General features: G+C 34.5%; 1 protein-coding gene across 1 annotated transcript; it reads left to right on the forward strand.

The window, feature by feature from the left end:
• Positions 1–4,890: 4,890 nt before the first annotated feature.
• On the forward strand, positions 4,891–5,933 carry LOC107484595 (uncharacterized). Its single transcript, XM_016105147.1, has 4 exons — positions 4,891–4,949; positions 5,161–5,227; positions 5,311–5,405; positions 5,681–5,933. The coding sequence occupies exons 1-4, from the start codon at positions 4,891–4,893 to the stop codon at positions 5,931–5,933; spliced, it is 474 nt and encodes a 157-aa protein (XP_015960633.1).
• Positions 5,934–13,456: the final 7,523 nt, after the last annotated feature.

Raw genomic sequence — 13,456 nt, forward strand, 5'->3', positions numbered from 1 at the left:
TAGACAAGATTATTTTAATAAAAAATATTAATATATTAATATACAGATAATATGCATTTTTATCTTTACTAACTTTAAGAAATACTAATAATTTTAGATATATTTAAAAAATTAAGTTTCAATTTGATTATTAACGGTGTTAAAAATTAACTATAACTATTTATTAATTTTTATTGAGTTAATCTATTTATTTATTTTTAGTTTCTTTATCAAAAATCAAATTTAACAAAATAGTTATAATTTTTTTATCATAAAACTCAACATTATCTATAATTTAAATTTTTTTAAAGATGTTTGTGGGGTAAGTAACTAAGTATCCCTTCTGATTGTTGGTGGGAAGCGTTGTAACTTGCCTTGTTACTGTGGGGACAAAAGTTTAATTGTATGCCAAAAAAAATGTTTGTTCATGCAAGCTCGTATTGTGTCATTGAGTTAGATGGAAAACAATAAATTTAAAGTCTAAAAATAAAAATACAATTTAGTGTTTGAAAATATAATAAATAAAAAGCTTTTGAAGACATTAGCAAAAAAAATATTTGTTTTGATAAGCTGATAAATTTATACGTATTAGTACGATAAAAGTGTGGACAAATAAAATTATGACAAATAGATTATATTATCCACGTCAGCATTTAATTTAATTTTAAAAGAATATATATTATCATTACTGTTTTGAGGGTTACCTAAAATGTTGATTTGGGCCTTGGGCGTGAGACCCAAACTCTTTCTGAGGCAGCATCCGACTTATTCGGTGTCGAGGTGCCGCCGTCCTTGTTCCTCGTGAGGAGGTGGGGGTGGTACCTGCAAGAGACTCCGATACTTAAATCAGTAAGGACTCTAGGCAAGTTTATAGTGGATTAGAATGTGAGTATACCTGAGGGATATCAGTGTATTTATAGTAGAGTCGATAACCACCTTTGTTGGAGTAGTTCCACCTTTATTGAAGGATAATCGTTCTCTTTATCCTGGGAGTTTGTTGGAATCTATCTTTCAGGAAAGATAGAGATAGTGGGAGAGATTCGCAGAGGCAATTACTTGTTTGGGCAAGTAGAGATGTGCTCCTTTGTGGTGTCTGACCTCTTTAAAAGGGTCGGGCGTATGGTAGAGGCCACCTCTCTGACGTATTTTGTGGGACCTTCGAATCTTTCTCTTCCGGACATTTCAGAACCCTAGTTTTTCTCTGTAAGTCATGAGTCACTAAACCTCTTTGGTTAAGGTTAGGATCTCTACTTATTTCTATGGATTAAGACTATTACTTTTCTATTTTAATTAATGTACTCATTCAGTTTCTAGGATTACTTTTGTTCTTAATTTCATGAATTTGGGTTAACGAGAGTATGATCCTTATTCTAGATGCGTTCTTGTGACCCTTAGGAGAGGTCTCTCATCTGAACACAGTTTGAAAATAAATTCCTCCTAAGTTGCTAATTACTTGAATTAATCTGGATACGTGACATATAATCCGTTTAGCTTTGAGTAATTAGGATTTTTGTGACCATAAACTAGATTTGAACCTAACCCTCTAATTGAAATCAAGTGACCAAAAGATTGGCAGTTGTGGACGGTTAGAGAAAACTAAATCCCTAAGAGATTAGGTTTAGTTAATTATAGTTTGCCATGAAATAAATCTTGCATGATTAAAATAGTTGGTAAGAAACTTTAATCCGAAAAAGTAAACATCTCTGATACCTTAACTATTTCTCTCATTGATTCTTTTACACCAAACTCACTATATGCTTCTTTACTCTTGTTTTATTGTTTAATGCTTTAAAAACCCACAAACCAATTTTTCTTTTCGCTTGACTAAGCCAATCAGTTGACCATTGTTGCTCAGTTCCGTAGTCCTCGTGGGATCAACCCTCACTTACCTGAAGTATTACTTGGATGATTCGGTGCACTTTCTAGTTAGTTGTGGATATTCTCAAAATTCGCACCACTACTACTTTGCTTACTACAAAAACTCTCTTTTTATTTTGAGATTGTTTTTGCCATCTAATGTTACTATTGCGAGTGTTTGGTTGTGTTTCTGGGATTTTTAGGAAAGTTTGTTGAAAATTTGTTGTATTTGTGACTTGTTGAATGGATTTGTGTTGCCTTCAATGGCATCGCTGCTGTTGTTGCAGGAGGAATTCCATTTTAGCACTTTCTTGTTTTAAAGAAGATGGTTTCAAATTTTGTACCCGATTTGTTTTGCTGGTGTTCGAGCTCTGTAGTGATGTGACTTGTTTATTTTACATTTGTAGGTGTAGCTTTTATGTTTCGATCTATAATTGTCAACATGTCATCAAAAGTCCCACCTTCTTTGTTATCTTGGGTAGATAGTATTGTCTGTCTTCCTATTTTCGTAGTTGACAAAGAGTATATTGACGTATTCTGTAGACACCATAGGATATGTAAAAGTCAGAAAGATGAAGGAAACTACGAGTTAGTAGTGCCAGACCATGAGGAGAGAGTGTGTTTGCCCCCTTAGAAAACTCGGAATGTCCCTTTTTCTATGCATATTGTAAGAACCGCGATTAATGAGCCACTTAATTAAAATAATTTAATTGCCCAGAATAAGATAAAAAATTTAGAATATCAATTAGAAATTTAAATATGATATCTGGACTTAGTAGATTTTTTTGAGTTGGAAAATATAATTTTCTGCGGAAAATTGTATAAAAATGCGTAAAGATAAATTAGCCAGCAGTCCCGGTTTAAATCTGTCCGATACTATGTGAGAGCAGTAAAAATTGTAGGAAAACATAGAAAAATAATTAAAGTTAAAAATCAGGCGCTAATTTTAAAGGTTTGCCCCAAAATTAGACCAAACAGGTTAAAAACGCTAACGGGTTGGATCGGGCCCAAACTCAACATATAAATACTCTCTCAACCACTTCACCCTTCATAACTCAAAAACACAGCTGCATAGAGAGAAGTGAGAGAAGAGAGCAAAAAGGGAAATGTTACTATTCATTCTCCACTTTCGGTGGCCGTAACTCGAGCTACGGTGCTCTGATTCGTGTGCCGTCAGTGGCTATGCGAAGCTCTTACTAAGCCCATTAGTTCTATCTAATGTTTTTTGGTATAATTTTGAAATTTTTCCTCCATTCTGTAGCCCTAAGAAATTCAAAATTTAAGGTTTTGGTTTTGAGTAGATTTTGTGTTTTCAATTTATTAGGTGGTATCTAAGGTTGAGCTATTGGTGGCTTGTTCCCCAAACACCATCGAAAAAGGTAAGAAAACTCTTTACCCTTGTGAAATTATGTATTTAGGAACTCTAGGTATTGATTTGTGGTATTTGGTATGATTTTAGTTGAGTTTTTGCAGTTGTTGGCATTTAATTTGAGCTTTGGATTAATTGTTGGTGATTGGAAGCTTGTGTTGGACTCAATTTGGGGTATTGCGCATATTAGGAATTGACCAAGGTATGGTTTTAGTTTTCTCTATGTAATATATAATATTTTTGGACACTTAGGCTAGTGGACCATAAGATAGGATTGAAATGAATATTTGGTTGTTTGAATTGTGATTGTGTTATATGCATATTGATGGACGTTGGATAATCGGAATGGTTGAGATATGATTATGGTAGAATGTTAGTATTATAATGATAAATGATGCTTGTATGAATGGATTATTATTGATGAATAAGGTTGTTGAGATAGATTGGGGAATTGGTGAATTGAATGATAATTAGGTGTGGAAATTGTTCATGCCGTGGGTCGAGCTGTATGACCCAGGCTGATTGAGAATAAGTCGACCACCTCTTCAAGTCAGAATCGCCCGACCTCTTCACAAACAGCTCGGCCAAATTGCCATAAGAAGCCCAAGCAGGCCCAAATGAAGAGACACAACCCAAATCTAAAGGCGGCGAAGCCTAAAAAAAGATAAGGCGGTTCCCCTTAAAGATAAGATGACATTACTCAAAGATAAGATAAGATAACTATCTTATCTCAAAGGAAGATCACTCTACACCATTATAAATACACTGGAGTTCCCAGGTATAACTCATACTCTGATTCTACTAAAAACCTGCTTAATACCCTTGCTAACTTAAACATCAGAGTCCCTTGCAGGTACCACCACCCTCCGGTGATGAAGGATTAGCACCACCACCAAGTCCAACAAGTCAGACACGGCGGTTCCGACCACCATCATTAAGTCGGACACAACAGCACTGACAAGTACAGAAGATCTCGTCCGAGATCGACCTACAGTTTCAGGTAACCCTCGAAACATTGGCGCTGTTGCCGGAGAACCTGGAAGTCATCCCATCATCATGGCAGACAACCTTAGCAACGACCGCAACTCAGATCTAGAAAATAGAACACCGCAGAAGGACGTGGACACCACACCAAAAGATACGTCTCGACCAAACGGAGACAAGAATTCACCAAACACACAAATCCTGAAGGCACTTCAAGCTCAACAAGATCGTCTCAAATAACTCGAAAAGGAGGCTGAGCACCAATGAGAAGGACCTTTGAAGGGAAACTAAGCAGCGTAAAGAGTTAGAGGACAAGCTCTTAAAACTTGAAGCCGATCTAAAAACCAAGGCTACTCGATCCAATCATGAAAAATACCACAATTACACCCCTTTTCGGGTATCTCTTGTGGAAGTTTACCAAGAAGTGTGCCATACTGAGAAGATCCCACCACCTCGTCCACTTAAAAGCAAAAAAGGAGGAGGAAATCAGACTGAGTACTGTGAATACCACCGAATCTATGGACATCCCACCAACGAGTGCTTCGACTTAAAAAATGTCATAGAGAAATTGGTAAGAGAATGACGACTAGATCAATATTTAGCCAACAAATCGGACGAGCCCAGAAAGCGAAGAAGGGACGAAGAGGTCAGACGAGTTGAACGACCACCTCGCACCCCAGAGAGGCACGTCCACATGATAAATGGCGGATTTAGAGGAGGGAGGATCTCAAAGTCATCTCGCAAAAGGCACCTTAAAGAAGTATATCATGTCAAAGGAGAAGGATCACTCGACATCCCTAGTATTACTTTCACACAAGAAGACGCGTCAGGAATCATCCCGGGACATGATGATTCCATGGTCATTATTATCATATTAGCTAACGCATGGAAAGTGAGTTCTGGAGCTTTAGAAATAACTAATACCTACTATTCACCATTTTCAAGTAACAATTTCCCTTTCTATTTTGTAGATACATTGTTGTATTTGATCCTTTGGATGGATCCTCAAATATTGAATGTGGTATTTCTATTGGAACTGTATGAAATTGTCATCTCAAATATAATTGCTGCATTGGAAATAATCACTGAAATTACAATGACACCTGCTATTTTCCCTATAGATCTTTGGCATTTACGTAGCGAAGGACAAAGATAAAGTTACACTTGATGATGTCTTGCAACCTGAGAACAGAATGTTAGCAACTGGTTACTACATGTATGGTAGCTCTTGCATGGTAAAACAAAACACCAATCTGATGAATTATTCATTTAATATAACTTTGTATTGAGAAAACTCTCGAATCGTAGTTCGTGATTAGCATAGGACATGGTGTAAATAGTTTCACACTCTTTTATTTTGTTATATTCTAATTGGATTCATAAATCAATCAACGATAAAATTAATAGATATAACGTCAATAAATGAACTATTAAAAATTAACATAGAATTTTATAATAACTAAAAAAATAGCCTGTTGATTGTTGTTGTAGTGGCGGAATCGAGCAGTGCAGACAAACTAGCAGTGTAATACAGATAGCAACACCCACATGGATGACGAGCAACAACAACCATGAACAACTCAAGCACTCACTAGCAAAGGGAGGCGTAGCAAGATGCAAGCAGTCAAGCATAGACAAAGGAGAGTGGCGACATGTGAGCACACGACGCGAAAGATCCAGCGAGAGGTGCGACGATAGCACACGAGCGTGCATTGGTGGTGAACGGAGGTGGCCAAGCTGCTGAGGTGAGCTCTAATGGTGTGGTGGTGTTTGGGGGGGGGTGAGTAGTGAACTCCTAATCGTTTGTGAGAGATTGAGAGTAAGAGGGATTGGGGTGTGGGGGTGTGCTTCAGAATTAGTGAGAGACTGAGTAAATATGCCGTGTCATATCTCCAGTGATGAGAATAGGCAAAAAGGCTAACTTAGGTCACGCCTAAAAGTTTCAAAGTACCACGGGGGCCAAATTGAGCCAATGGTCAAATTTTAGGGGTCATTTTAAGTATTAACTCCTTTTAATATGTATAACTATTTATTTATACTAGTGACTGATTTTAGTGGTTAATTTTAGTGCATATGATTGAATTGATATTTATTAACTTATCATGCAATTTGATAAAGTTAAAAAGAATTATAAGATTAGGTTTCTATTTATCAACCTGTCATACAATAACTTGATAAAATCGAACAAGTTGTTAATTGTTCATTTCTCTTATCACCATTTTTAACAAACTATATATAAGTGGTTAAAGCATTTATTATTGTATAAAAAATAGTGAGTAAAAATTAAAAAAAAAAGGTGAGATTTTTTATGTGTAAAATTTTTGTATGAGTATCATTTTCATAATATATAAGAGAATATTATAAATTTTTTAATATATTTTAAAAAAGAGGTAAATATTAAATCAGTACTCGAAAGATTTTGTCGCTGACAAAATAGTACCTGATTTTTATTATTGACAAAATGATCCTCGAAAAATTTTAAAATTTGACAAAAGTGATCAGCAGTTAATTGAGTTACTTGGAAATAAGGTTTATGAGTGACGTATCAGTTAACAATGATCATAATTATAAAAGTTACTCACTTTTAATATTATAATTTTGAAAAAACCCCAATATTATAATTGTAACGACCCAATTTCTAGTACGTCATGATCATACTAGAAACTGAGAGCTACCAACTTGTCTTCCTAATTATTGTCTATTATTTATTATATGAGCCTGATTTGTTGTTAAAAGCGTAGTTATTTTGCGAGATACTTTTTTTAAAACATTTAGATTAATAAACAGAATCATTCATAATCAATTCACAAATGATAACAGATAAAACAATTATAAACAACCACACATAAATACATCACAAGCAGTTGACAACATTCAGTGATCTAGCCTTTATTAGAGTATAGACTTTTAGTTAGAACACCTCTATATATAGCTAGATAATAACTATATACATATATATACATACAACATCCCAGGCCCTGACCTGTTCAAGAAGTCCCTAAGTTGGCGCCCAGGCTAGCCTAAACTCTATACTCACATAATCCCTCTAAACTACTAAAGCGAGGGAAAGTTCGTTCTAAGTCTTCAAAACTCAAGTCAGGTGGAACGTCATCAAAAGGTGGAACATAATCTACTACTCCTCTGCACGATCAGACATTGTCATATGACGTCTCTCTGGTACCTCATCAAGTAACCACATAACAGGAGTCTCGTACACAGGATTTAGGTTAAAGCTCGCATACAAACGGGCTGCAGACGTTGGCTGGTCTCATAGTATATACATATAAACAGATAACGGAGTTCACTCTAGACTCAGAAGGCTACCTAGAGCAGAATCCTCTTTGCGGAACGATCATCAACGAACTACGAAAAGGTACTCTTGCTTCCATCTGAAGGGGGGAAAGGGAGAGAGAAGGGGTAAGAACTGGGGAGTTCTTAGTAGGGTCGGGGTTATTAGTTAAGTTCATTAATTCTGCATTGTTTAGTAGACAAATAGCAGAATACAGAGAAGCAATAAATAGAAGATACAGATAAATAAATAAAATAGAGAAAACAGAAAGCAGAACACAAACAAAAGAATACAAGAAAATAAAACACAAATACAAAGAATAGAATACAAACAAAGAAAACATACATTCATACAACAGTCATAACAGAGGAAATGCACAACCAAGTATGATGCATGTCTAGCCCTAGCGTAGGTAATGAGCTCATCTGTCGGTTACTAACCCGCTCCCGACATTACCCAGCAACCTCTATCTGGATAAGGCTTTCCTATTGGTAATACCCATCACAAGCATCTTTTGTCTTGCAGGGCGGCACTTATTAGCCGATATACGCTCCACACACTCACTGTAAGCAACCTCTGCCTTACATGAGTACAACACACTCACTGTAAGCAACCTCTGCCTTATAGGAGTACTCTTTAACTGTGTGTATCTCGATACCTCTGTAAGCAAACTCTGTCTTACAGCATAGCATTATAGCTAGGTATCCCAGAAAAGCATTCTCAGTGGTCGTACCACCATCTATCTGACTGCCTCAATGCAGCAGATGAACATACAAATATCTTTGGAGTTGCCTTAATGCAACAAATGACCTTTCAACAGGCCCTCTGTTTGTTCTCTAATCTCTTTATCATATTACTCTTTTCTCTTATCTCTTTACCCTGCTCTAGTTACTCTTTTCTCTTTGTCTCTTTGCTCTACTCTGGTTTCTCTGTTTAATGTATGTATTTATAGCTTATGTAAATTTCGGTATGGATAGTTAGCCTGTTCCAAGTATAGGTTTATTAAGTCTATACTGAAACAGTTTAACTTTTCATATTATACCTAACCCTAGGCGCAACCTAAGAACTAACTATGTTGCTCCTAGTTAGTTCGCTAATCTCTATTTGATTCTGTCATTAAAGCTTTACATACTTTTTCTTTGATTTTCATTTCTTCTTTAACTCTTTATCTTTCCTTTGTCTTTACCTCACTAATATGTTATTAGCATTCCCTAAGTGTTTTATGAAGATAATTATGAGATTCTGAGCTTAAAGTTATCTTTCTAAAACTTTTACGAAAAACTGTCTTTTTCGAATTATTTTATTATTTTTATTAAAATAATATTTTTAATTTAATATTAATATTTAATATTTTAATATTATTTATTATTTTATTAATATATTTTTGAACATTACCCCTTTTTAAATTTTAACCTTTAAAATTCACTTTTTACCACCTGTAACTTTTAATATTTCTACTTTAACCACCCTAACATTTAGAAATTACAAAATAACCCTCCAAAGACCAAAATATTTACTTTCTTGCCCTTTTTAAGATCTAAAGCTTGTTCTTCATTGTTTTTCACCACATTCAAAGTGTTCTTCATAAATTCTTCAGATTCTTTCTATGTTTTCACCCGTTTTTCAATCTTTTCAGTAACCGATTTTTACCATAATTCATAATAAATTAGCAGCCAATAAAACCTCATATTTTCCATTTAATTACAACACAAATTCAACCCCAATTTAAGGGTTAGGGTTCAAAATTCCAGTAGCCACAAGAACATGCATTCATAGCTTGAATTTCATCAAATTTTTACCAAAATTTCAACAAGAATCACTCATATAAACAATCAATTTCAAGCATAACCAAACCATATCATAATGACACAACTCAAACACAATTAATCAAGATTAATTTCACTAAACCCTACCTTGTTTTGCTGCTCCAAATTCAGTTATGCTCTTAGGTGGTCCTTAAGCACTTTTCCTCCTAAATCACATCAAGAACAACTTTAAATCCACAAACCCTCAACTGACCGAATCTCATTCAGCATGTTAGGAAGGGACTTATCACCTTAAACTTTCTGTAAATTAACATTTCTTGGCCCACAAGTCAAATTAAGCATGATTCCTAAGGAAGAACATCACGAAAACACATGTTTAAGCATGTTTTCTTGAAACCGAAGCAAAAGGGAGATGGTGCAGCCAAATCACCTTGATTCCAGCCTTGATAAGTCATATGATTATTTAGAGAAAGAAGAGATGATCACTTTGGTCGGATTGAAATTATGATTTGAGTTTTAGTTCAGAAGAAATCAAGCTTTGAAGATCAAGTGTTCATGAAGTTTTATCTATTTTCTCTCTTTTCAATTTCGTCCAAAGGGAGCAAATGACCAGACTTGGAGTGTCTTGAGGGTGTAAGATGAGTTGTAATTTGTTGCCTTGGAGGTGGATTAAAATAATATTAAAATATCTCATGTGTATAACTACTAAAACTAGATGTATCGGAACACTCATAAAAACATCTCTAAAAAATTTTTTCTGAGCTACTAACATAAATGACATTAGTAACATATTTAATATGAGAATAGAACATGTATGATGAGGCATTAGCATTGCTAAAGTCATCAAAGAGTGCTGGTGCTAAGATGCACCAGTAAACTGTGAACCCGGTTAAACCGATTTCCTGTTTTTAACTAAAACAGACCAGGTAATATTATAATATCATTCAAGCAGCTTCTAGTACTAATATAATGATAATATTATACTATTATCTTTCTTCTCTCATGAATCGAGTTCAGTTTGTCAAACTGAGACTATTTACGGAAACTAGAATCAAAACTCCTAACCGATACAGTTCAAAAACTAGGTTCTTCATGATTGTGTTGTCGAGCTTGCCTCAAAAGAGGTCCTGGCTTAAAGATGAAATAATGATAATGAGGATTAAGATGCCTAATGATACAGCAGAGGTGTTTCTTTTATTGAACTTCCGGAGAAATCTGTATCTTCAGAAAAGATCTCACGTACTCGAAAAATGAGGTTGTTACATTCTACCCTTCTAAAGAAAAATTTTGCCCTAAAAGTTTCCTTTACCTGTAAGCAGGCATGGATAATTGGCCCTTACCTTATCTTTTAATTCCAAAATTACGCGCATCAGTTAATGAAGTTATGTATATATTGTACCCTTATTATACAGTACATTTAAGAAACGAGTCTTGACATAACACTAACCTTAGATCACGGAGTCTGAGTACAGAGCATCATCAACAGTCATGGCAGATATTCATCCTAATCATTGGGTTCTAGCTAGATCTTAAACAAACCTGTTTAGGAAAGCCCTGGCCATATGTCCAGGTTCTCCACAAGCATAACAATTGTTTGTTCTATACTGACAAGGTCTGTTACCATGATCTTTCCCACACCTTGAGCATACCAAAATACCCTGAGGTTCACCTCCTCGTTCCTGTCCCAGAAAATAGTTATGGTTGTTGTTGTTGTTGTTATGAGCAAGAAAATCACCATTCTATTGATTCCCATTTTGGCGCTGATATTGACCATTGGCTTTAAAGTTGCGACCTTGAGGGGCTAAATTTTGAATAAAGTCTCTTTGTTTGACCCTAAATCCTATCATCATCAGACCCTCTTCTTCTTCATCCGCAAATCCTCTTTCTCTTTCTCCCCCCTCAAGAGTCTCTCTAATTCTATCACTTTCTCACTCTCTATTCAAACCTTCTTCTTCACCTGTTTTTTCATCCCTTTTCTTCTTCTTCCTTTACTTCTCTTCTTTAATCTTCACCTTCTCCCTTTTTGTTCTTTTCTTTCTTTTGTTTTCTCTATGTGACAACAATAACTCCAACGACAACAAGATCATCATCATCCCTCTGTTCTTCTTCATCATTGGTAGCACTACACGACCACCACTTCTTCCTCCTTCAGTTGCGACGCTTGCCGTCGAATATCCAACACTATTGACCACTATCTTTTCTGTGCTCTCTGTAACTCGTTGCTTTCATCACTAACGAGTTTCTTCTTCCTCTTCTCTAGTGAACTCCCCTTTTCTCCTTTGATTTTTCTTTTCTCTTCTATTTTCTCATCTACCCCACCACTCTGTTTTTTTTTCTTTTTCTTCTCAGCCGCCCCTCTCATCTTCTCTCTATTTCTTCTTTTTCTATCTTCATATCTATTTTTTTATTTTTTTAAAAAATGCATACAATTGTTGTTGCTGAACTATGTAAATATTATTATTGTAGTTGAACAGTGTAAATGTTAGATTATGGAGGAGAGTGTGTAGAATGAGTTGAGGAAGAGGAAGATTGTGAAGAAGAAAGAGATAAAAACAAAGATGAATGTGATTTAGGGATGGAGTTAGTGGTAGTGGTGGGTGGTGCAGGAGGTGGTGGTAGCAATGTTCTGACAACCGGATTAGACCGACTCAGCAGAAAAAACCGTTATTTTAAAAATCGCTAAAAAACCGCTAAATCAGACAAAAACCAATCGATTCAACCTGACGCGAATTCGGCCAGTTTTTATAAACGGCGTTGTTTTTTGGTTTTCATAAAAAATGAAAATAAAAAAATGCAGCTGCCTCATCGCGTCCTCCTCTCCTCAGTCTCATTCTCACCCCTCTACTCAGTGTCACTCTCACCTTCAGAAAACTTGTCCTTCCTCTCTCTAAGAAAAAAAGAATCAAGAAATTCTAGCTTCCATCGCCGCTGCCAAGAGGGAAAAGATCTGGAATAGTAGGAACAACAGATCCGGAAATGCATAAGGACAAAACAACGCGAAGAGACGACAGATCTGGAACAACGCAAAGCCAATGGATCTGGAATGGCGATAACACGGTGGTGGTCCTTGAAGGCTAACACAATGCTTGATATGTGCATCTTTTTTCTCTTTCTAAGAAACTGAAATATCCTTGTTTATGTGCAATATGTATGCCACCACTATTGTTTGAATGAAAGAGGGACAGGATAACAATTGAATGGTATAGTGATATATTAGAGTTTCTTTTTTTTTTTAGAAGTTTAGTCTTATGTTTGTGCCCAATAAACTTTTTTTAATCTTTCATTAAGATTTTGAAAAAGTTTTCTTTTTTATAACTTTTATTTAATTTTTAAACTTTTCATAAAAAAATTAACTTTTTTATTATTATTATAAGTTATATATATATATATTTAAAATATTAATATAAATAAATTATAATACACATAATTTAAAATAAATACATATTTAAAGATATGCTGTGTTTAAAATAAAAAGCTAAAATAATTAAGATCTTAAAAATCCTAATAAATTTAGTTCAAGTTTAAAAATTATATGCATCTAATAGATTTTAACCAAATGATTATAATTGTAATATAACACCTATAAAAACCATAGTCAAAGATTATCATTTAACATAATAATAAGAATATAATTTTAATTATTTGTATTTTTGTTTCTATTTATTATTTTATATATTATTTTATTATAAAATAATTATTTTAGTTGAACTATAGTCTACAGTTAAATAGGTTAATAAATTAATAATTAAAACGGTTCGACGATCGATTTGATTTTTAAAACCTTAGGTGGTAGTGAGGTAGAAGAATATGTGGAGGGAAGGTGTGAGGATGCTTAAGGAGGAAGATGAGAAAAAGGATTAGAGTTTTAGAAAGTTAAAATTGTGTTTTTAAAATTATAAGAGTAATTATTCAAATCAGTCTCTAAAGATTTTAAAACGGATATTTTAATTTCTAAGAAAAATTAATACACAAATCAACGGCTAAGATTTTACTCTAGCAGACAAATTAGTCCCCAGTTTATTTTTTAGTAGAGTAATTATCCATATCAATTCCCAAAGATTTTAAAAGCGGATATTTTAGTCAAAAAAAATTAATACATAGATTAATCTCTAACATTTTTTTTTCTGTCGGACCTAACAGTCCCCGTCTATTTTATTTTTACTATATGTCGACCTTTATTATTATTAATTTAGCTTTGTGTATGTAGACAAT

The sequence above is a fragment of the Arachis duranensis genome, chromosome 4 (assembly GCF_000817695.3).
Source record: "Arachis duranensis cultivar V14167 chromosome 4, aradu.V14167.gnm2.J7QH, whole genome shotgun sequence".
Taxonomy (NCBI): Eukaryota; Viridiplantae; Streptophyta; class Magnoliopsida; order Fabales; family Fabaceae; genus Arachis; species Arachis duranensis.

What these genes read in the sequence shown, in the direction of transcription:
- LOC107484595 (XM_016105147.1), top strand. Translation starts at nt 4,891, where the DNA reads ATGGCGGATTTAGAGGAGGGAGGATCTCAAAGTCATCTCGCAAAAGGC. An exon ending in GCAAAAGGCACCTTAAAGAA is followed by an intron (nt 4,950 to 5,160) that starts GTATATCATGTC and finishes TCTATTTTGTAG; the next exon opens with ATACATTGTTGTATTTGATC. An exon ending in GTGGTATTTCTATTGGAACT is followed by an intron (nt 5,228 to 5,310) that starts GTATGAAATTGT and finishes TTTTCCCTATAG; the next exon opens with ATCTTTGGCATTTACGTAGC.